The sequence below is a fragment of the Mytilus trossulus genome, chromosome 6 (assembly GCF_036588685.1).
Source record: "Mytilus trossulus isolate FHL-02 chromosome 6, PNRI_Mtr1.1.1.hap1, whole genome shotgun sequence".
NCBI lineage: Eukaryota > Metazoa > Mollusca > Bivalvia > Mytilida > Mytilidae > Mytilus > Mytilus trossulus.
Window position 1 is genome coordinate 71,480,484 of NC_086378.1, and position 25,366 is coordinate 71,505,849.

General features: G+C 33.2%; 1 protein-coding gene across 1 annotated transcript; it reads right to left on the reverse strand.

The window, feature by feature from the left end:
* Positions 1–6,499: 6,499 nt before the first annotated feature.
* LOC134721796 (U6 snRNA phosphodiesterase 1-like) lies at positions 6,500–21,656 on the reverse strand. The gene is made up of 7 exons (XM_063585020.1): positions 21,448–21,656; positions 19,874–20,016; positions 18,299–18,476; positions 17,151–17,204; positions 16,494–16,599; positions 14,987–15,070; positions 6,500–8,352 (listed from the first exon to the last, which is right to left on the reverse strand). The coding sequence occupies exons 1-7, from the start codon at positions 21,573–21,575 to the stop codon at positions 8,239–8,241; spliced, it is 807 nt and encodes a 268-aa protein (XP_063441090.1). The 5' UTR covers positions 21,576–21,656; the 3' UTR covers positions 6,500–8,238.
* Between the last annotated feature and the right edge of the window lie 3,710 nt (positions 21,657–25,366).

Sequence of the window (25,366 nt, forward strand, 5' to 3'; positions counted from 1 at the left end):
TGGTAAGTTTACCAGGATCGTATCTAAATTTCCGGGCTCGTTTTACAATATCACCATCAAATTTAGGATGTGATATTCCGCTTTAAATCCGACCGTGAGAGGGCTGTACAGCAAGTCAAGATTTTTAATTACTTTCCTTTGTTGTCCGTTTTAAATAAGTTTTCTTATACAGCAAAACTTGTATACCAAATCTTTGTATCTATGAAAGGATTTGTTTATGGTTTTAAGTTATTAGTGGTAACGAAATCCCTGACTTTATAATCTACATTGAAGTAATGCATATATATTTCGTTTATAAAAATCTAAAACATCACTACAGGCACGAGCATAGCGAACGATTTGAGATATACAAACACCGTAAGACGGTGCTAAAGGAACATCACCATCCAAAAGGAAAATTAACAATAGGGAAAGCTAAATCATCCCTTTTGTGGTAAATTTTTGTGTAAAGTGTCTGGTGTAATATATAAAATAAATAATTCGTTAATTGATTTAAAATTAACTAGACGTCATTGAGATGGGAGCCTAAATAACCTACATGGATAAGCTGATATGAAGCACTTTTTAAAAAGTTACATAGAAAGGACACAATTTGTGAGGAACGGATGGACGGATCGACAGACGGACGGATCGACAGACTGACGGACATTTGACCTAAAAAGTTGTGCGTACATTATGATTGGTGGTTAATAAACATGTCAAGTATACTGTACACTTTGAAATCATATCGGTTCTCAAGATTTAACTGGACATGATCTGTACCATAGAACATGGGGTTGTTAACTGAAACCGAAGATTTTTATCTTGAACTTTGCCCTAGAAAGTTGAACAAACATTATGACACATCCGCTGGTGATGGTTAACGTACTTGTTAAGCATGAACTTTGAAATCAAAACGGTTCTCGAGATATAGAGCGGACATGATCTTTACCATAGGACATGGGGTTGTCAACTGAATTAAAATTTTCGACCTTGAACTTTGACCTAGGAACTTGTTCAAACATTATGACACACACTCTGGTGTTGGTCTATATACAAGTCAAGAACAAAGTATGAAAAGTTAAATAACGATAATCTAGATATAGACCGGACACAATTTGTTACAGATGGACGGACAGAACGACAGACTAATCACTATAATGCGACCCGTTACTCTAGACGGTGCCCTTATGAAAATACAAGTATATCATAGCAATCAAAAACGATTATTCAATTCAGGGAAGTACAACTATCTCTGCAATTCTCTTTATTTTCACACTTACACTTAAATATAATTAGCAGCCGACAGGACGTAACCGTTCAACTGTAATTTAACGTGTTTTAATTTCTAAACAGTCTTGTGACTTACATATACTTTGTATATTTGAGAAATAAAATTAATCATTGTTCAAAATAAATCTCTAAATGTCAATTTGTTTACAACTGTAGAATGATAACAATAAGTTGAACAATGTATCCAGCTTGTATATCGTCTGAAAACAAGAAGAATCGTGATTGCCGGTATCTATATTTTCAAAATACAACAATGAGGTACATGTATTAAAAACGGCAAGTACTCTGAGACACAAATATAATCTCCGGACACCCATACTGGCGGAGTAGCTTGAGTGGTCATGCATTTGGACAGCGTCACATTTTTCTTTCTCAAATCCGCATATTAAGTTTGGTCAGTCTAAGTTCTATGGTACTAGAGTTATACAGGAGGCAAATCAGACATGGTTTGATTATTAGATGACTCAATGGTTAGAGTGACCTGATTCTGGTATACAAATTGACACATACCAAGCCCCAGATGCATCTGTAACCTAATCTGTTAGCTGTTTGGTGAACATATCCTACAAACTTCACATCATTTTGGAGTAGGAGCATAAAATCTACATCTGCTAGTGACGTTTAAGTACATTTGCTGATTATACATATGCGCCTTCATAGCACATCCACAAAAGGTTCTTTTCTACAATTATTTCATTAAAAAAATGGGTGTGTCTTTAAAATCTGAAAACCTCGAGCAGGTGAACAAGTTTAGATGATCCGGCGCCGAGCTGTCTGTTGTGCAGTCAATATCTATCGAAACATCAGTGGTATGATAGTAGTCTGGAAGAACTTGACTCTGAGTCATCGTAAGACAGGATGAAGAATCTACAAGGGACAATGTTTTACAAAGTGTTGAATGTTCTTGTTGACATAGAATGCGACAATCATCTAACACTGATGTCAAAGAGAACAAGATCAACATTTACACCAAGAAGTTCCGACAATACTCAGCAAATATCACTGACTTGGAGTGTTTAGTTTCATCAAGAACAGCGACAGATTGGAACTCTTTAACACATGTACAGCTGAACCGCCCTCCTTGGTACCCTCAGGAGGGACTTTCGATTATGTTATACTATACCTATCTGTTAACAGGTTAACGTCCTTCCATTTACCAAGCAAGTCAAATTATCATTACAAAGGGCAGAAGATAGCATGGGAACATCCACGACGAAGAAATCTAAATAAATTGACAAAAATAGACTAACGATAAACACGTCCCCAAATCACTGCATAGAAAACTATAGACAAAGAAACACAAATCGAATCAAAACTCGGGGCGATTTTCTTGTACTTAAGAAGGGTAAACAGATCCTGCTCCACTTGTAACAACTGTCGGGTTCATAAGTGATTGGTGATCACACAAAAGTCCGAAGATGGATTGGTGATCACACAATAGTCTACAGATGGATTAGTAATTACACAATAGTCCACAGATGGACTGGTGATCACACAATAGTCCAAAGATGGATTGGTGATCACACAATAGTCTAAAGATGGATTAGTGATTACACAGTAGTCCACAGACGGACTGGTGATCACACAATAGTCCAAAGATGGACTGGTGATAACACAATAGTCCGAAGATTGATTGGTGATCACACAATAGTCTAAAGATGGACTGGTGATCACACAAAAGTCCAAAGATGGATTGGTGATCACACAAAAGTCCAAAGATGGACTGGTGATCACAAAATAGTCTAAAGATGGACTGGTGATCACACAATAGTCCAAAGATGGATTGGTGATCACACAATAGTCTAAAGATGGACTGGTGATCACACAATAGTCCAATTTGAAAGATGGATTGGTGATCACACGCTAGTCTAAAGATGGACTGGTGATCACACAATAGTTCAAAGATTTATTGGTGATCACACAATAGTCTAAAGATAAATTGGTGATCACACAATAGTCCAAAGACGGACTGGTGATCACATAATAGTCTAAAGACAGACTGGTGATAACACAATAGTTTAAAGACGGACTGGTGATCACACAATAGTCTAAAGATGGTTTGGTGATCACACAATAGTCCAAAGATGAATATTGGTGATCAATTTCCGAATTATAGATTGGTTTTATTCAATATTTGTTTGAACTGTGACTTTATACAATAGTCAATATATATGTCCAAGTTTTTTATTAACTGTTATTTTCACATTACCGTACTGACTAGATTACCATTATGTCTTCGATCGCTCTGGTTGTTTCAATATCTAGCTTTGATGGTTTTATTTTGAAATTTACAACTCCGCAAAGTAAACTAGTCTGGTCGGAATCAGATAAAAAAAATGTCACGCAAGCATTTCTTTTTCACATGGCTCCTTTTATCTTATTTGTAATGATACAAATGCGTGTAGTGTCTGTATCCAGTATAAAGTTATTCTAAAAAATACTCACTCGCACCAGAGACATATAATTGTATATGTCTCTGCTCACACCAAGTACATAATGCTTTAAAAAAAATCATACTAGTAGGTTAATTATTAGCAGACACATACATGAAGTAATTTCAACATCCGATTCGACGCACATTTGGGACATCTCGCAGTAAAATTTATATTAAAATAAAGGATTTTCTTCCCCTTACATGTACCAGTATCAAAACCTAGTGTTCTTTTTAAGTTAATAATTTAAAAATCAATCTATTTCATTTCAAAATCAATTTCGTAAATTTTCTACAGCTAAAATTCCGATATATTGATCTGTCTATCAACAGAGAAAAGATGGTTTTAAAATTGAAAACCAATAATGACATTTTAATTCAACCTAAATGAGCAATTTTGATAGTTACCATGAACATTTATATAATAATTTTCATATCATGATAATCATACGAAGTATAACACTGAATATCTGAAATTAACAAAAAAATTAACTCCTCAAACATTTGTTCCTCCTTTCCTCAGAATGCTTGAAAATAAACTCCTGTTAGCCATGACACTCAAAGACGTGCAGTCAAACCAATGGAACTTTCATTGCAATAACATTGTAATAATAAATATACTTCTTTTCTTCCATTGTAAGTGTGGACACAGATCAGTGCGGATAGATTTGTGTTTGGGTCATGGTAATTTGGAAATTTTAATTAGTATTTGGCATGATATGAAAAGTAAACTTATGGAAATATATTCTTCTGTATCTTATTATTTTACAGATAATTTTCTTGCTGGCTCAGCAGTATTGAAAATTCAGTATGGTGTTCACCAACCACCATAGTATCAATTGTGGCTGATAAAATTCAAATGTGTGAAGTTTTCTGCAAAACTCTTTTTGTATATCTGATAGGGTTCTTTATTACTCAAAACAAGTATAATTATAGTATTATTTATTCATGGCATAGTTTAAGTAAATGCGGTAGGTTCTAAAATGAAACCAATTGTATATTTTTTTAACATGGTTTTGTGTTTTAATATGTCCAGAGCATGTGCATCTTTCTTTGATTTTTATAAATTAAATTTGATTAAATATAAAATAGCAGAGGAACAAAGTCCCATCAGTGACTCTTGAATAAAAATAGGATGAAAGGAGTTACCAAGTATAAAGCCAAAGAGCACTGAAGACTCAACATTCTTAAAGGCTTACCAGATATAGTTAAGATCACCTATTCCTCAGTAGAAAATCCTAGGTATTTCTAACAATTCAAAGTTTGGTAAACAGCAACCTTATGACCACATCAATGATAATTCATGTCAACACAGAAGTTCTGTCTTCTAGCTATATAGGCTAGTGACACCCTTAAAAGGGAAGTATCCACCAGTGGTTAAAAACAAGAGTGCACACGCTGAAGTGTCTCGCCTTTTTTACTAATCATTGATATTATGTTGATAGTCCTGAATATAAAGCTTTATTACAACTGTCACATAAACTTAACCAAGAAAACTAAATATTGACCAATTGCAATTATCCATGAAAATGAGGTCAAGGTTAGATGAACCATGCCAGACAGGCATGTACAGCTAACAATTCTTCCATACAACAAATATAGTTGACCTATTTCTAATAGTGTAAGAAAAACAGACCAAAACATAAAAACTTAACACTGAGCAATGAACCGTGAAAATGAGGTCAAGGTAAAAAAAACACTATGTGACTAACAAATAGATCATAAATATTTCAATACACCAATATAGATGACCTATTGCAATTAGTATAAGAAAAAAAGACCAAAACACAAAAACTTAACTTTAACCACTAAACCATGAAAATGAGGTCAAGGTCAGATGACACCTGCCAGTTGGACATCTACACCTTACATTCCTTCAATAAACTGAATATACTAGACCTATTGCTTTTATTATGAGATATGGATGTGACCAACAAAACTTAACCTTGTTCACTGGTCCATGAAATGTGGTCGAGGTCAAGTGAAAACTGTAGGACGGACATGAGGACCTTTCAAGGTACCAAATACCAAATATAGTTATCCTATTACTTATAATAAAAGAGAATTTAACATAAAAAAAAATCTTAACTCTTTTTTTCAAGTAGTCACTGAACCATGAAAATGAGGTCAAGGACATTGGACTTGTGACTGACGGAAACTTGGTAACATGAGGCATTGATATACAAAGTATGAAAGATCCTGGTCTTCCACCTTCATAAATATAAAGCTTTTTAGAAGAAAGCTAACACCACCGTAGCAACCAACGGATCACTATCCCAATGTCTAGCTTTCTGCAACAAAAGTTGCAGGCACGACAAAAACCATCAAAGAATAAAAGATACATAAGTTACCAGGTCTACTAGTCAGTATGCTTGCAGTTTTCTTTCTTTCTATAGCATATTACATTTTGTACATCTATATATCCTAGTATGATGCTTCATTTCAATTTGAACATTTTTATCAATTAAAATTTAAATATATATATCTTGACACATTTGTACTGCAGAACAGATCAAAACATCAGATATGGGGAGCTGTGAAATGTTAAAGACACAAGAAAATATCTATGATGTTAGAAATAACGACTTGTTTTCTTTAAATATTTCCCCCTACTTAATAAAATTACTTCTCATCTTTCCTTCAATTTGTCATTTTCCAAGTTCTTCATTCAACTTGTCTTTCTCTGAACTTACATGTAATATCATGTTCATTTAATTCTTTATTTTTACATGCACATTAATTAAAATGCATAAAAAATATGTTTCAATGGATATAAATTTCAACAATTGTTATGCATGTAGGTGGTATTCTTTTAATAGCTCAACTGAAATGAATTAATGATGTTTACTCTTGTATAAGTTATAAAGGTAAATAATTTTGGTCACAGTGATTCAGACAACCTCACTATAAATCATTTGCTTTTTTCTAGGAGTGTTATATTTTTATTTTAAATAATAGCATATATTGTGTTATTTACTAGTGCATTGGCCAAAGGTCCACTATAAAACTAAAATAATTTATGAAGTATATATCATCTATCCACCTTGATCATAGATCAGAGGATTGCCTCCCCCCACTCACTTTGACACAAAATGATGCATATCATTCATTTAAAGATAGAATTTATAAAGGCCAAGCCTATATCAAAATATGTTTTTTGATACTAACAACTTAAACTTGTTCTACCAAAATTTTATTACATCTGAAATAGTGTACACTACAATACTATAAAAAAAAAACTCTGGTCTACATCAGACTCTTCATTTGCTATTATAAATTTCAATTCCTGAAAACGTGAATTAAGGAAATGACAGTCTTACAATGAACAAAAATGTGTCCATACACGGATGCCCCACTTGCAATATCATTTTCTATGTTCTACTGTGATAAATTGGGATAAACTCTTATTTGGCATTGAAATTAGAAAGATCATATCATCGGAAACATGTGTACTAAGTTTCAAGTGGATTGGACTTCAACTTGATTAAAAACTACCTTGACCAAAAACTTTAACCTGAAGGGGGCAAACGGATGGAGGAACAAACAATATTGTTAAGGGAGTTGCAATTTAAGGACTTTATACAACAAGTAGTTCACATGTAAAAATATATTTTGTGACCCAAACAAACCATAAATTATTGATGAATAACAGGATATCACATGCAATACATTGTAGATCTGAAACAAACCATAAAAACAGAATACTGTATTAAATAATGCACTCACTTTTATACTGAAAAAAGTATATATATCATATATATATACTAGCAAGGGAAGTCACCACTCCACTGTTCTTTATTTTTCTACTTTACTCACTTGAACTGTCTAAATTCAAACAGGCCATCACTAGCACTTTCTACATTTTGATTCTTTATTCTAGTTATTAAATACCAGTTGTTTTCTTGTGAGCTTGCTATACTGTGTTTTTGTTTAACACACATTAAGACTTGTTTGTTTCCTCAAATTATATATAGTCTGCCTAATGAGAGAAGTCTTTTTCGTGTTGGACTTTAAGTCTGGGTTTTGTCAGATGTTTTTAGTAAAGTAATAGTTCCAGAAACATTTGTTGCAATTTCACTACATATGTTGCTATTTCCATTTTAACGTATTTCAATGTACAAATTAAATATATGAAGTTCAGTTTTATTTATAATATATTCATATCAAACTTAGGACAAATCTTTTCTGTCTGTAGTGTTTCAGTTTTCACATTATAAAACTGATAGTAAACATGAGATCATTTCAGTGTCAAATCAATCTATCTCTGTGATCCTTAATATATTTTTAGTTATGTCCTTTAACCAATCAAAACTTCAAACAGTTGACTGCAAATTTTACATATTGTCCTCTGATTTCTTGCTCTTTCCATAGACATGATAGATAACTTGGCAAGCTAACATATTTTCTACTACAATCCAGTTCTTTTCTATAACATAAGTGCTGTACAAACAATGCAAATTATTCATCAGTGTGTATTCATTTTGAAAAATCTTCTTTCTTAATGTCTTTTCAAAAACCCTTTATTACGGTCCCCATCAAGTATCTGTGACATCAAAACTAAACACCCTGTTCCCTGTCTTACAGTTGACTTTTCTGGCATAAAAGTATTTTAGTTCAGGATTTTCTTCACAAGTGGTATTCCATATTTTCTACACAAAAAGTAAAAATAATAGATTAAGAAATAAACTGAGTGTGTAATAGGTAATTGTTTAGTCTGTTGAATATCATTGCACATTGTGGTTAAATTTTTTTCACTTTTTATTCATTCTTAGAAAAGATTTCACACTGCAACTAAAAATCATCTGATTATTGTGCAACTTTGTAAAAAAGAAATCACTCCTCCCATAGTCTACTGCAAGACAATAGCTATAGAATACACAAAAAATAATTCATGAATGAGTAAACAAGAGTGCACACGCTGAAATGTCTCGCCTTCTTTACAATAATCATTGATTACTGTAAATTCAGAAATTAATGCGGTTTTTATTATTGCGAATTGTAAACGCAATAATTTAAACTCGCATTTTGAAATATTTTACATGAATTTAGCAGGATTTTTCTCAACATCGTAAAAATTAAAATCGCATTTAAGTCTAAAATGACAAAATCACAATAATAAATGCACGCTATAATTTCACAATTCACAGTATCACATTGATAGTCCAAAATATAAAGCTTTATTACAACTGTCACATAAACTTAACATTAACTAAGAAAACTAAACATGGACCAATGAACCATGAAAATGAGGTCAAGGTCAGATGATCCATGCCAGACAGGCATGTGCAGCTAACAATACTTCTATACAACAAATAAAGTTGACCTATTACTTATAGTTTAAGAAAAATAGACCAAAAACAAAAACTTAACACTGAGAAATGAACCTTGTAAATGAGGTCAAGGTCAAATAAAACCTGTGCAACTGACATATAGATCATAAAATATTTCCATACACCACACCAAATATAGTTGACCAATGGCATATAGTATTAGATAAAAAGACCAAAACTCAAAAACTTAACTTTGACCACTCAACCTTGAAAATGAGGTCAAGGTCAAATGACATCTGCACGCTAGACATGTACACCTTACAATCATTCCATACAACAAATATAGTAGATCTATTGCATAAAGTATGAGAAAAACAGACCAAAACATAAAAACTTAACAATAACCACTGAACCATGAAAATGAGGTCAAGGTCAGATGACACCTGCCAGTTGGACATGTACACCTTCCAGTCCTTCCATACACTGAATATACTAGCCCTATTGCTTATAGTATCTGAGATATGGACTTGACCACAAAAACTTAACCTTGTTTACTGATCCATGAAATGAGGTCTAGGTCAAGTGAAAACTGTCTGACGGGCATGAGGACCTTGCAAGGTACGCACATACCAAATATAATTATCCTATTACTTATAATAAGAGAGAATTCAACATGACAAAAAATATGAACTTTTTTTTCAAGTGGTCACTGAACCATGAAAATGAGGTCAAGGAAATTGAACATGTGACTGACGGAAACTATGTAAAATGAGGCATCTATATACAAAGTATGGAGCATCCAGGTCTTCTACCTTTTAAAATATAAAGCTTTTAAGAAGTTAGCAAACGCCGCCACCGCCGCCGCCATAGCCGCCGTAGCCACCGCCGCAGGATCACTATCCCTATGTAGAGCTTTCTGCAACAAAAGTTGCAGGCTCGACAAAAACAAGAATGTGTCCAAAGTACACGGATGCCCTATTCAATTATTTTCTAATTTAGCTTTAAAATTAAAAAGATCATATCATAAGCAAAAAGTGTACTAAGTTTCAAGTTGATTGAACTTCAGCTTCATCAAAAACTACCTTGACCAAAAACTTTGACCTGAAACAGGATGAACAATGGACAAGGGACGGACGGACGGTACAAGGAACAAACAGACAAACAGAGCCATAGACCAGAAAACATAATGCCCCTCTACTTTCTTAGGTAGGGCATAAACTATCGTAAACATCTTAGTGTTAAGACTACATGTTGTTCCATAAAAACCTACATTGGACCCAGAGAAGGCACTTCCAAATTTCAGCTAGTGGTGGTTGTTTTCTATGTTTTTACAATTGTGAAAATGCAAATTTTAGTTTGTCTCAATAGATGGTTCACTGTTTTTAAAGTACCTTCCCTGGGTACCATATATGTTTCAATGGAACAGCTCTTCACCAAAGTGAATGATTTATCTAGCTTTTGAATATAAATCTAAGAAAGAAAGATTTCAGAAAGAAATTTTTGTAAAAACTACTGTTATTAATAGCAAATTTATATTTATTATTGATGATGCTAACTTCATTAAAAACAAACACTTGGCTGATAGCATGGTCTTTCAAACAACACTCACTTTTAAAAAGAAAGATTAAAAATAAAATATCAAACAGAATAATAAAGGTTATGGAGGAGCTTTGTCAACACTTAAAGATTGATATGCTAATTAATTTCAGACATAGTTGTATTACTTGCATTCAAATTAAATAGATAAGTTTACTTCTGATTACTTTAAATACATCAAAGGAAATCCTACAAATTGATCACTATTTGGTATGTTTGTATAACAGTAAAACATGGCTTTGTCAAAAGTTATTTAGTAAAATCAATCTTTGAGTTGACCTTTTGAATTGCTTTACTTTTTCTACTTCTTCGGCTTTTCATTTGATATGGGTTTTGCTTATCATTGATTGGTCTGTAAGTGGATTGTTGGATTCATAATTTTTCAGTGGAAACCCTTATTCCTTACCAGTAGTCCCGGACGATCCCTCCTTTGTAGAACCTCCTTGTTTTGTTCTCCTCCTGAACTAGCATGAAATATTTACTACTTGATGTAAATCATACTACAATCAATCACCTAAACATTGAAGATGGTATAATAATCTTTAGTTATATACATACCCAGTGGATAGTTGTCTCATATGAAAAAAGTAAAAACACAAAAATACTGAACTCCGAGGAAAATTCAAAAAGGAAAGTCCAAAATCAAAAGGCAAAAATCAAAAGTTCAAACACATCAAAAGAATGGATAACAACTGTCATATTCCTGACTTGGTACAGGAAATGATACCACCACATCTCCTTATTTTGCAATGAAAGAGTGTGTAAACTTTAAATAATTTCTTTTTTTTCTTAACATGAATTTATAAATTTTTTTAAGATAAGAAGATGTTTGAAGATTGAAGTCAAGGCACTTTTCATACTCTGTACTTATATTTGACATAAATATTTTTGGAGAAAAAAAAAAAAAAAAAAATTGTCTAAGTGTCTGAAGGAAGCATACTGGCCATGAGAGAGGAAGGAAGTGTCTGAAGGAAGCATACTGGCCATGAGAGAGGAAGGAAGTGTCTGAAGGAAGCATACTGGCCATGAGAGAGGAAGGAAGTGTCTGAAGGAAGCATACTGGCCATGAGAGAGGAAGGAAGTGTCTGAAGGAAGCATACTGGCCATGAGAGAGGAAGGAAGTGTCTGAAGGAAGCATACTGGCCATGAGAGAGGAAGGGTGTGTGTTCAATCAAACTCTGGTTCAAATCAAACAAAAGAAAACAGCTTTTAACCTCAGCACATAGCATGTATCAGAAAAGGTAAAGATGTGTTGTCCAAAATCAGATAAATGTTTCTGTGTAAGGTGATATATAAAAAACAAGATGTGGTATGATTGCCAATGAGACAACTGTCCACAAGAGACCAAAATGACACATACATTAACAACTGAAGGTCACCGTTTGGCCTCCAACAATGAGCAAAGTCCATATCGCATAGTCAGCTATAAAAGGCCCAATATGACAATGTAAAACAGTTCAAAAAAGAAAGCTAACTGCCTTATTTATATAAAACTAGAGGCTCTAAAGAGCCTGTGTCGCTCACCTTGGTCTATGTGCATATTAAACAAAGGACACAAATGGATTCATGACAAAATTGTATTTTGGTGATGGTGATGTGTTTGAAGTTCTTACTTTACTGAACGATTTTGCTTCTTACAATTATATCTATCATGAACTTTGCCCATTAGTAACAGAGAACTATATTTGGTAAAAATTTACATAAATTTACCAAATTAATGAAAATTGTTAAAAATTGACTATAAAAGGCAATAACTCCTTAAGGGGTCAATTGACCATTTAGGTCATGTTGACTTATTAGTAGATCTTACTTTGCTGAACATTATTGCTGTTTACAGTTTATCGCTATCTATAATAGTATTCAAGATAACCAAAAACGGCAAAATTTCTTTAAAAATTACCAATTGGAGGGCAGCAACCCAACAACCAGTTGTCCAATTCATCTGAAAAATTCAGGGCAGATAGATATTGACTTGATTAACAATTTAACTTCTTGTCAGATTTGCTCTAGATGCTTTGGTTTCATAGTTATAAGCAAAAAACTGCATTTTACCCCTATGTTCTATTTTTAGCCGTGGCGGCCATCTTGGTTGAATGGCCAGGTCATCGGACACATTTTTCAAACTAGATACCCCAAAGATGATTGTGGCCTAGTAGTTTCAGTGGAGATTTTGTAAAAGATTACTTAGATTTATGAAAAATGGTTAAAGATTGACTATAAAGGGCAATAACTCCTAAAGGGGTCAACTGACCATTTTGGTCATGTTGACTTATTTGTAGATCTTACTTTGCTGAACATTATTGCTGTTTACAATTTATCTCTATCTATAATAATATTCAAGATAATAACCAAAAACAGCAAAATTTCCTCAAAATTACCAATTTAGGGGCAGCAACCCAACAACCGATTGACCGATTCATCTGAAAATTTCAGGGCAGATAGTTCTTGACCTGATAAACATTTTTATCCCATGTCAGATTTCCTCAAAATGCTTTGTTTTTTGAGTTATAAGCCAAAAACTGCATTTTACCCCTATGTTCTATTTTTAGCGGTGGCGGCCATCTTGGTTGGTTGACCAGGTCACGCCACACATTTTTTAAACCAGATACCCCAAAGATGATTGTGGCCAAGTTTGGATTAATTTGGCCAAGTAGTTTCAGAGGAGAAGATTTTTGTAAAAGATTACTTTAATTTACGAAAAATGGTTAAAAATTGACTATAAAGGGCAATAACTCCTAAACAGGTCAACTGACCATTTTGGTCATGTTGACTTATTTGTAGATCTTACTTTGCTGAACATTATTGCTGTTTACAGTTTATCTCTATCTATAAGAATATTCAAGATAATAACCAAAAACAGCAAAATTTCCTCAAAATTACCAATTCAGGGGCAGCAACCCAACAACCGATTGACCGATTCATCTGAAAATTTTAGGGCAGATAGATCTTGACCTGATAAACATTTTTATCCCATGTCAGATTTCCTCAAAATGCTTTGGTTTTTGATTTATAAGCCAAAAACTGCATTTTACCCCTTTGTTCTATTTTTAGCCGTGGCGGCCATCCTGGTTGGTTGACCAGGTCACGCCACACATTTTTTAAACTAGATACCCCAAAGATGATTGTGGCCAAGTTTGGATTAATTTGGCCAAGTAGTTTCAGAGGAGAAGATTTTTGTAAAAGATTACTTTAATTAACGAAAAATGGTTAAAAATTGACTATAAAGGGCAATAACTCCTAAACGGGTCAACTGACCATTTTGGTCATGTTGACTTATTTGTAGATCTTACTTTGCTGAACATTATTGCTGTTTACAGTTTATCTCTAACTATAATAATATTCAAGATAATAACCAAAAACAGCAAAATTTCTTCAAAATTACCAATTCAGGGTCAGCAACCCAACAACAAATTGACCGATTCATCTGAAAATTTCAGGGCAGATAGATCTTGACCTGATAAACATTTTTACCATGTCAGATTTGCTCTAAATGCTTTGGTTTTTGAGTTATAAGCCAAAAACTGCATTTTACCCCTATGTTCTATTTTTAGCCGTGGCGGCCATCTTGGTTGGTTGACCGGGTCACGCCACACATTTTTTAAACTAGATACCCCAATGATGATTGTGGCCAAGTTTGGTTTGATTTGGCCCAGTAGTTTCAGAGGAGAAGATTTTTGTAAAAGTTAACGACGACGGACGACGACGGACGACGACAGACGACGACGGACGACGACGGACGACGACGGACGACGGACGCCAAGTGATGAGAAAAGCTCACTTGGCCCTTCGGGCCAGGTGAGCTAAAAAATGAACGAAAAACAAATATCAACAAACGCCAACCACTGAATTACAGGCTCCTGACTTGGGACATTCACATACATGAATAATGTGGCAGGTTTAAACATATGTCTTCCTGCCAAACGTTAGCTTGTTCAAAATATGTTGCTTGTCAAAAACTTAAATACCAGGGTTCATATTCTTATAAAATAAACATATTTTTGTTTAGGTATGTAATATTTCTCATTGAACAATATGGATAAACATAAAAATGAAGCTACATAGAATAAATTGGAAATAAAACCCCAAAAGTCGTCCAATGACTGTAGTATATACTTCTGATAAAGACATTTGGCATAAATTGGAACTCATTAACAACTTAACCAATAAGATAGACTGAAATATACACACGTATTTCCAAGTAAAACTTAAAAAGTTATTTTTAGCTCATGTTTTTTTAGGGAGGGGGATGGGGGTAATTTGTGTTTTATTTGTTTGGTAATTGTCTCAACCAACATCTCCTTATACTTTTTGTTTCAAAGGCATGAAATAAGTTGTCTTTAAGCTACATGAATAATCTTAAGCTGTTCATCAATAATAAACAGCTTTAGATTGAATTGAATCGAATATAAATCCACACCTCTAATTCTTCAGTCTTTTCTTTGGATATTTTAGAGATAACATCACCAACACACCAAGCCAAACTAATATGAAATGATGGGTTCTGAAAAAGAATAATTAATATGTAAATAAATCAAATAAAGGGAGCAAATCAAAATTTTATTAAGGCAGGGAAAAAATAGAGTGTTCATTGCAACGATAAGAGCTACCTTATATCTGGGGGTTTTCACAAGTTCAATTTACGCTTTGTTTGTGGCAGCTAAATAAACTCATCATAGACACCAGGACTAAATTTAGTATATACGCCAGACACGCGTTTCTTCTACAAAAGACTCATCAGTGACGCTCGATTCCAAAACAGTTTAAAAAGGCCAAATAAAGTACGAAGTTAAAGAACATTGAGGACCAAAATTCCTAAAAGTTTTGCCAAATACAGCTAAGGTAATTTATGCCTGAGATTAAGGGACACGAAAATTTGATCCTGCATAAATTTTCGCTGCATACTCCAAGATTTATCATTGTTTGAAAAGGTTTCATACATTATACTCTTAATTGTCGAGTCTTTTATGTTGTACAGCAGATCACAAGCCTCAGAGTATGCTTACTTAAGAACTTTGTTTTTATTGGCAATCATACTTCATCTTTTTATTTCTATATTTACTAGCAATTTTACCTGACCATATTGGAAAATAGGTATTTAGTCGGATCTTAACACGTACTTGGGATTTGTTTAAACTGGTTTTCGATAAAAAATATACGAAGAAATGTCAAAATGTTTAGGACTTAATTGATCCGTATTTCGGTAATATTGTGCAAGCATACGATTTTTATTGCGTCTTACACTTTGAGAAGCGAATAATCTGTAACTACTTTATTCAAATATTCTGTAAAAACGTTAATTTTGAGCTATGAAAGTCAAGTGGCTCGAGAATTTTTTTTGAGGAAATTTTAAAAAAGTGCAAAAAAATATTTTTACAGAGGGTTAGCTTTCATAAGTCTTCACTTTCTATAGATAAACAACTTTTGGTTATATTTATAATTCAGAATCATCATTGAAGGTGGAGCACGATTGCGCAGTTAATTAATTATATGGATGTGCCATTTGTATGATGAGTGACATTCCGTGGTATTATGTGCCAATTCGAAAAAGTTATACGAGAATTGTCTCCCCTTAACAGGTTCATTTTTTTTATAATTATGTTTAGGTTTCTGATATAATTTTGAATAATTACAAAATGAATCAATGCAATATATTTCAGTTTTTGCTATGGAATTGCTTCCCTTCATGACAGATTGATTGGGAAATGAGCCAGAGTTATCTATTAGTGATCACAGAGAGGGACTAGCAAGCGAATATTAATTGAAGCTAATTCATTGTTAAAACAATGTTCCACTATAAATGGATGTTATTTTATACAAATATAAGGACTTAGTTAGCTAAATCTACAAATTTTATTTGAAATTATGAATTTTTATTGCAATAGATTAATATGCTATATTTACCTTATAGAATGTTAGCAGCTTACCTTATAATAAGTTTGTAGCTTGAACTCCTTAAAACATGTGTCCACCACCTGTACATATTTTGATAATGTCTTTGTTATGGAGGCCACTTCTATCGCAAGAAAGGATCTAGCAAAGTAAAAAAAGAGGAATTAGTTTCATGAGTAAACTCTTTGCTGTAAGTCATCAAATTACTTTAAATTACTTTAGGTTAAATGGTCTAAATTGATTTTACAGAATTAGAATAGCAGTTTTACTTTAAATATTGTTTTTGTATTCATCATCACCACATTTACTAAATGTCTTTAAAATTACAACCGGATTCATTTTACATTTTACATCAAAATTGTTAATTTTCCTAAAATTATCATGTTATCATGACAAATGCTTCAAATACACTGTTTCTATTTTGAAATTTCCAATGGCTGATTGTCATGATTGTTTATTGAAGTATTTTGAAGTACAAAATGTATTCTCAAATTTTTATGAACATAAGATAAACTATTAATAAGCACCAGAGGTACCTAATTAATGCAATGAATCTCAAATTAGTTCTGTAGAAGAAAAAAGTTTTATCTAAAATATTAATTACAATATAATATGTTTTTTTTGGGCTATCTTTTAACATTCTTTTTGGTATCTTGTCATTACAAAGCAGGGATCGGGTGTACATGTCTTACCTTGTTTTTTCATCATTTACATAAAATTTAAGCTTGGTCATTTCACATGGAAAACTGAAACAAAACAAAAACATATTAAAAGTTTACAGGAATTTGTCTAACCCTTTTCCAATTTTAAAATATCAAACAATTTAGTATGACATGCATAAAACCACACTACATTCTTAAAGTGCACATATAGAGAGCTGTGGTGTAGTGGTCAGTGCATCAGACTACTAACACAAAGGTTCTTGGTTCTATTCCCGTTCCAGGATAAAAATTTCAGGAACTGAATTTTCAGCTCTTCCTTGACACCATTTGCGAGTATGGTCTTGAGGAAACAATGGTAGTCCGTCGGAAAGGGACAATAAATGGCTGACCAATGTTAAGAGAGAGCCATATCTCTTGCTCATAAAAGACACCCTTGTAGATTTTGAAGATTTCAAGGCTGCACTTGCATCCACAAAGTGGAAAGGGATTAATATAAGTTGCAAAAAATGTTTCCCAATCCACTATAAATAAATATGTTTAAATTAAAGTGCACATCCAAAGACAGAAACTTCTAAAATTGGTTGTCATTGATTGGTTGCTGTTTGTCATAGTTTTCCTTATCAGGTTTATTGGTAATTGACACCAAAGCTGTCAATTGAACAAGACATTTGCATATAAGGTATGAAGCAGTTCCCCTCTCAAACAGTTAATCTTTTCCATTTATACATCTTTCTTTAATATGATAAAACATGTACTGTGGATTCATTATTATTTCTTGGATACCAATTTTCGTGGATTTCGTGGGGACAGGGGAACCACAAATTTAAGTGTTCAACAAAATACAGATTTTCTAAAGGAATTAATGCACAATTTGCCAAAACAACGAATTTACATATCCACGAATATGCAAGTTTTCATCAATCCACGAAAATTGGTACCCATGAAAATAAATGAATCCACAGTATTTAGAAATACCTAGACAAGAGAGATACTTTAGACTGTAGAGAGTCTACTAGTGACTGTATCCAATGATGTCTGATCGTGACTGTTCTTGATAAAATATGTATTTAGTAATACCTAGACAAGAGAGATACTTTAGACTGTAGTGAGTCTACTAGTGACTGTATCCAATGATGTCTGATCGTGACTGTTCTTGATAAACATATACTTAGTAATACCTAGACAAGAGAGATACTTTAGACTGTAGAGAGTCTACTAGTGACTGTATCCAATGATGCCTGATTGTGACTGTTCTTGATAAACTCATATGGAATTCCTCCATCATGTTAAATTCTAAAGGTCTTAGACAAAGAAGTAGTTCTTCAACCATATCTGTTAAGTGGTTGTCAGCTTCATCTGAAATTAACATAATAACAGGACCTACTCAGCATGTACAAAAATAAACCAAAATTTGGTAAATACCAGTAAGTGTCACTAACATACTTGCGTAAAAATGTAAGAAGCAGTCAAAATTATTCATTAATATTGTACATTGGACACTTTTTCTTCTGTTCAAATATTTTAATTATTGTGCATTTTTATAGACCTAGGAATGTATTGACTATTCAGTTTTGTTAATGCTACATCCTCATGATCTACAACATGTAAACAGTAAGTGGTGAGTTTCACAAGCACTATAATGATCCTCAGTCGGTTCTCTTTTTTTTTATTTAATGAATGGCTATTATCTATTTTGAATTAATTGAACCATAAAACTAATTTTTGACTCTTCACATTGAATAATCCGCGAAGCGGATTATGTAAAATGTGAAGAGTCAAAAATTAGTTTTATGGTTCAATAAAATCAAAATAAATTATTGCCATTCATTATAAATAAATTTCTGTCAAAAATAAGAGTCAAAGGACTTTTTATATTATTCATATTAACAATAACAACGTACACACATATTGGCGTATGAATACACAACGTCAGAGTGGGTGTGTCGCCATCAAAATTGACAACATTGAAAATAAAACTAATAATTTTAACCAATCAGAAGACAGTAAAAACACCAAATTTATTTATTAAGGATTAGCCATGTTTTCTTTGTTAAAAAGGTACAATATTCATCACTATAATACAAGTATTCATATATATGTTTAACTACTTCATGATAAATATGATCTTGACCTTTCATTACTACCACATTAAAGAATGACATTAAAATGTTTTAGTTTATTTCATATTTGAAGAATTTACTTTCTCATTCATCAAAGATGAAATTAATTTTTATTCTATTGAGTTATCTCTCTTCTGTCATGCTTGGTGAAAATATTTTAAACACAGATGTCATGTATGTTATTTGTTATTTCATTTTTAGTATTAAACAAAAATATCAAAAAGTCCCAACTTCAACTTTTTGTAGAATGAACATTGCTTAACCCTTTCCTCCATTGAATTCTTTTTTTTACATACTTGATTCGCTTAGGATTTTTTCAATGAAAAATAATCATCAGGTTTAAAGTATTGCGAAAACAAATTTTTCATCAATGAAATTCCAGTCAGATGTTCTCATGAATATCCTTTTTATATTAGTTACATTTTTTAAAAGTCTGATTAAGTTTTATCCTAGGTAATACGTTTCAACTGAGGCACTACACAGGCGTCGAAAGGCGTCATTATGGAGTAAAGGGGTGGCGTCAAATGGCATCATTATGGAGGAAAGGGTTAAGTATACATCTAATTTCAAATGTAAGGGAGGACAGAAATGGTTATGAAGACCAACACTCATCTATAGTATAAAAAGACTTACAAGGGATATACACAAGTGTTGCCCAGTTTCCTTTTTCATGAGAAAATGTCCTAATTCTTCCGCCATGTTTACTTAAATCATCTTCATGTTTCTCTTCTTTATCAAATAACTTAACAATGGAATCTGGTAGGGGAAGCTGTTGCCTGTATACAAGATATAAAGCAATGGTATTAAACTACATGTAAATGTATCTGTGATTATTTTACTAAAAGACTTTGATAAAAGATCCATTAATAAGAATGATAAACAGATAATATGTTAGCATATTACAGTACCACAGATTGACAATCAGTGACAACGGTTGATTTAGATTACCTTTTTTCAGGTTATTCATGACTTACGAAAACAAATGAGAAGCCAAGGTGGTGTTTTGTTGGAAGGTTGCACTTCATCATTTCAATTTAAACCATTCATCATTTGTCATGGTCAGAGGCGGATTGGGGGTGGGGGGGTTTGCAGGGGGCCCAGGCCCCCCCTTTTTGATAAAAAAAATTGGTTGCTTATATAGGGAATCACTGAAGCGTGACTTAAGCGGGCCCCCTCTTAGGTCAGTCAGTGGACCCCCACTTATGAAAATTTCTGGATCCGCCACTGATGGTAGACACAAACCATGATGATTTTTAATGACTGTTTATATGAAACCTTTGATGTTAACGTAATGGTACCCAGATTGCACCGAGTACCCAAACTACACATATTTAGCAAAAATAGCAGAGGGAATCTTACAAGATTTCCTAGAGACTAAACAATTTGTATTTTTATGATTTGATACTATGCACGTCTTTCAACATAGCTTAACATATTTTGGTATATGCATAACGTTCACAGTATTTATCAACAGATGAAGTGTTTACTGAAAAAGCAAAATGCACCATAACGTTGCCATGCCACGTCATGAAAATGTCATCTTTTTAAAATTAGCAAAAACATTTTGTTTCAAGTATTTATTTTTTAAATTATGAAGAGTAAGCATGGACAAATATCCAATTGTTCAAAATATTTGAAAAAAATAAACATAAGCTCTGTTACTCGACTTTTGACGATGCAAATTTAAGAATGGATGCAATTTGGGTAAATAAAAAATAAGCTTTATTATTTAGCGTCGGCATGGTATATAAACATAAGCTCTAATGAGCTTTTAACCGACAAGGTGTACCTATATAATAATGAAGGATAGGGCTACAAAATAAACACTATATGGATATTGCTGTCTTGATCATAAAAAACGTAGTTAAAAAAACTATCAAAATAGGTGCTATTTGGGTACTGTCACGTTAGAGATGATATACATGTATGAACATGATGAACATGACATTGTCATTTGTCCTTCTCTGGACATGTACATTATTTTATAGATATTGACAAAATTTTAGGGTGCAGTTATGAAATGTAGTCTTTGGGGAAGTATATTATAGTAATAGTATAAAAATATTGGCAATGGGAAGAAAATAGTATCTATGTGTCTTTTTTAGGGGGATATATGGACACTACTTTCTTCCCATTGCCAGTATTTTCATACTATTGACAGCACGGGTAGTGCCTGTGCACAGAGACTCTTTTTTATTTGTCCTCACCTTTTGGGATCTGGAAGCTTATCAGTCTTTTCTGAGAATTTCATTTTCTTTGGACAAACTGCTTGTTCTGATTCTGAATCAACATCACTTTCACTTTCACTGTCTGAATATTCAACTAATAGTGACATTCTGAAATATTGGAAAAATCAAAAATCGTGAGATTGAATGGGGATATGTCAGGAGAGGGACAGAACCGGTTACATATTGTTCAATGTCTTACATATCTGATCTTAATGTGAATCTCCTCCATACATTTATGGAGCACTCTTTAATAGGTATTTGTACAATGAAATCATCCCATCCAAAGACATATATACGATGTTAAGATAAAACATACTTGATCTACTCAGAGACATATAATACAATAGACCACTTTCGAGTTCATCCGTCACCGGCAAAACCTCGTCAATTACGCACGCCTTTATGACGTCATTTACCAGATAGAGGGGCTCGCCTGTATCCCTGCACTATTTACGTTCATCAAGCGTCTTAGTGATCGTCTTTGTGCAGGATAAAGTAGAAATATTGGTTGCTCTGTAGGTACTTACTGACAATTCCCTAATGACAGCGGTGTTGGTTATCAATTTTGAGAATTCAATTTGCCGAATAATTCGTACAATAAAGAATTATAGTTTTCAAACCACTCGCTCAACATTTGAAGGAAGTGACGACGCCCCTAAACGCACAAATGACGGTGATAAAGGCGCGTATAATTGACGAGTTTTTTCCGGTGACGGATGAACTCGAAAGTGGTCTATTATTATATGTCACTGATCTACTTGTATAACGTTTTTCTGAATATTTAAAAAAAAACATACAAATTGACTAACCGCGGCCAGCATGTGGCAGGGTGTTCGACTCCCGTGAATCCAAGACTAGAGACGGTTGCCTGCTGAAGATTTGTAGTTTTCTTTGTCCACTTGGTCTGACTTCACCAATAAATCGAAGTACGGAAGATTAAAACATTGGATAACCGCAAGTTCTGGTGGATGGCCACAATCACTTGTTTCAGAAAAATAATTCGTATCTCTATTCCTTAAAGTAAGGTTAAGTTTCATAGATTTAATATATATATATATATATATATGCTATGAAAAGAACCTGTGTTGATGATAGATAAATGACAGAGAATTTAACCTCACCGTAATTATTATATTGTAGTGATATACTCATTTGTTATCAATACAATAACACTGGTCTGTTGTTTTAAATTACTTTAGTACTAATAGTATTTGTATAACATTTATATATTATACTAGAACACACCCGTGGTATCGCGGGTCCGTGATTGAATTAAAGTATATAACTGTGCGCAAGCTTTATATTAGTATTAGTATTGTCATCTGATAAAGTCATGCCGATTATACGATACACAGTTTTCTCTGCTTTTAAATCTCAAGTTCTGTTTGAACCCGTCGAACTGGAACTTATCAATAATTGGTAATATTAATCATTTGAAAAACGAAAGGTCCTGGAATGGAGTATTTTTTTAATCATCAGCATTGTCCTATATTAGTACGAAATAAAGTTGAATTCTTTGATTCGCTGTTTTAAGTCATGCCGGCTAACAAATTGAAAACTGTACCTATACGCCTTATTTTAAGTCCAGATTTTTAGTATTCGTATTGTTATCTTAAAAGGTCTTACTGATTAAAATTTGACAATTTAGTAGTAACAACCCTGTGATTATGACCCGTGTATATAGCATATTAATCCTGAATACACCGTTTAGTGGTGCGCCTGTCAGATGCGGAACGTACAGATAAGGTAATCGGTAACAGGTGAATATACTATTGGTATCGGTATCGGACTCGATCCGGAACTTCTTAATTATTGGCAATATTAATTACGTGGAAAACAAAAGGGCCTGGAGTGGTGTAATTTTTAATCTACACCTTTGTACTATATTAGTTATATATAAAGTCGAATTCTTTGATTCGTCGTTTTAACGTGATGACGGCTGACAAATTGGACCTCGTAATTTTAGTATTATAGATATGTATAGCAGATCATCTTAACAACTCCGCAGGGAATTTTTCATCCTTGTCAGTGCAAAACGTCCAGAGACCAAACGTTTAAAATAGTTACTGAGGAGTTGCTGTGAGGCCGTATTGTCAGTAGAGCAAGCTCAAATAACATCAACATTTATCTGATTATCAATTCAATGCTTATAATTTAGCTGTCACATGAAAGATTCGGATTTTGAATATGTATAGACGGATTGTTTTCAAAGATCGTTTGGCAACAGCCAATACTTGAAACTTGTCGGGACTTGCTTACACTTTATCAAGTTATTCGGAACTACTGAAATCTGCACAGTTATGTAAACTACCATTGTTAACAAAACGATATCATTTATAGATACGTTAAACAGCAGGTACGCCTTAATTTATGTATATCAGTCCATTGAACCTCTCAAAACAGTGTTGACTTTTACTTTTTGTTAACTATTAAATTAATTAGATTTTATCTTTTAAATGACTGAATAGGGGACACACCATATACTGTATCTAGCAAGATGTTGTGGGCAGGCAATAAAACCTTTAATAGAAAGATCCATTAATACCGCTGGAATGTGTTGATTTAAAATAATCAACTGCGTCAGACCAATCTTCTTATCTTCTCTGAGGATATTGTGGTCTGATATATATATCTCCTTCTAAATGCAACAAAAAAGGGACTGAATATAGATAAGTTTTTTATGAATAGGGGAAAATGGGGGGGGGGGGGGGATATTAATAATAATAATAATAATAATAATAATAATAATAATAATAATAATAATAATAATAATAATAATAATAATAATAATAATAATAATAATAATAGTAATTTATTGTATTAAAATGTCACATAATTGTCTACAGATTTTTATATAGATTATATAATATACATTGCAGAATACTAAAATAAGACAAATACCCAGCCTAGATAGGCTTATGAGACACTATATACAAACATAATTTTTGTATTAGTCGTTTTAACGACTTTGTACTATCTGCCAGTACTCTCAGATATGTAATTACTGTTTCTGTTGGTTGGTCAGTTGGTAATGGATGTGTAAATACCCAGCTGCCACGTCCTGTCTGTGTTTTTGTTTATTGTGTTTCTACCTTGTTTTAATCTGATTATTTATGCTCTTTTAAACTGATTTTCATAGTATGTTCTTTTATTGTATTGTTACACCACCGGTTTAGAAAAAAGGTTTGCGCCTTTAAACATTCTTTATGTGCCTGTCCCAAGACAAGGAGTCCGTAGTTTAGTGGTTGTTGTTGGTTAATGTTTTCCGTCAATTGCTATGTCTTAAAAATAAGACCGTTAGCTTTCTCCTTTGAACTGTTTCATCGTTTTCACGTCAAGTATAAAAAAGAAGATGTGGTAGGATTGCCAATGAGACAACTATCCACAAAAGACCATATGACACAAACATTAACAACTAAAGATCACCGTACAGCCTTCAACAATGAGCAAAGCCCATACCGCATAGTCAGCTATAAAAGGCCCCGAAAAGACAACGTAAAACAATTCAAACGAGAAAACTAACGGCCTTTTTCATGTTAAAAAAATGAACGAAAAACAAAAATGTAACACATAAACAAACGACAACCACTGAATTACAGGCTCCTGACTTGGGACAGGCACATACATAAATAATGGGGCGGGGTTAAACATGTTAGCGGAATCCCAACGCTCCCCTAGCCTGGGACAGTGGTATAACAGTACAACATAAGAACGAACTATAAAAATCAGTTAAAAGGCTGAACTCATCAGATAGACAAAAACTACAAGTGGACGTGGCCGGGTACTTATACATCCCGACACAAAAAGCTTTTCATATCCAACTTATACGGCATGAAATTTTCTCGTTATTGATAACGTCCGGTTTCCTATAATTGCTCACATCCACTGTATTTAAACT

Coding starts and splice junctions, on each gene's coding strand:
- LOC134721796 (XM_063585020.1), bottom strand. CDS start 21,575: ATGTCACTATTAGTTGAATATTCAGACAGTGAAAGTGAAAGTGATGTT. Junction 18,477..19,873: donor AACACTTGTGTATATCCCTT/GTAAGTCTTTTT, acceptor TGTTAATTTCAG/ATGAAGCTGACAACCACTTA. Junction 8,353..14,986: donor AAAAGACTGAAGAATTAGAG/GTGTGGATTTAT, acceptor CTTTTTGTGTAG/AAAATATGGAATACCACTTG.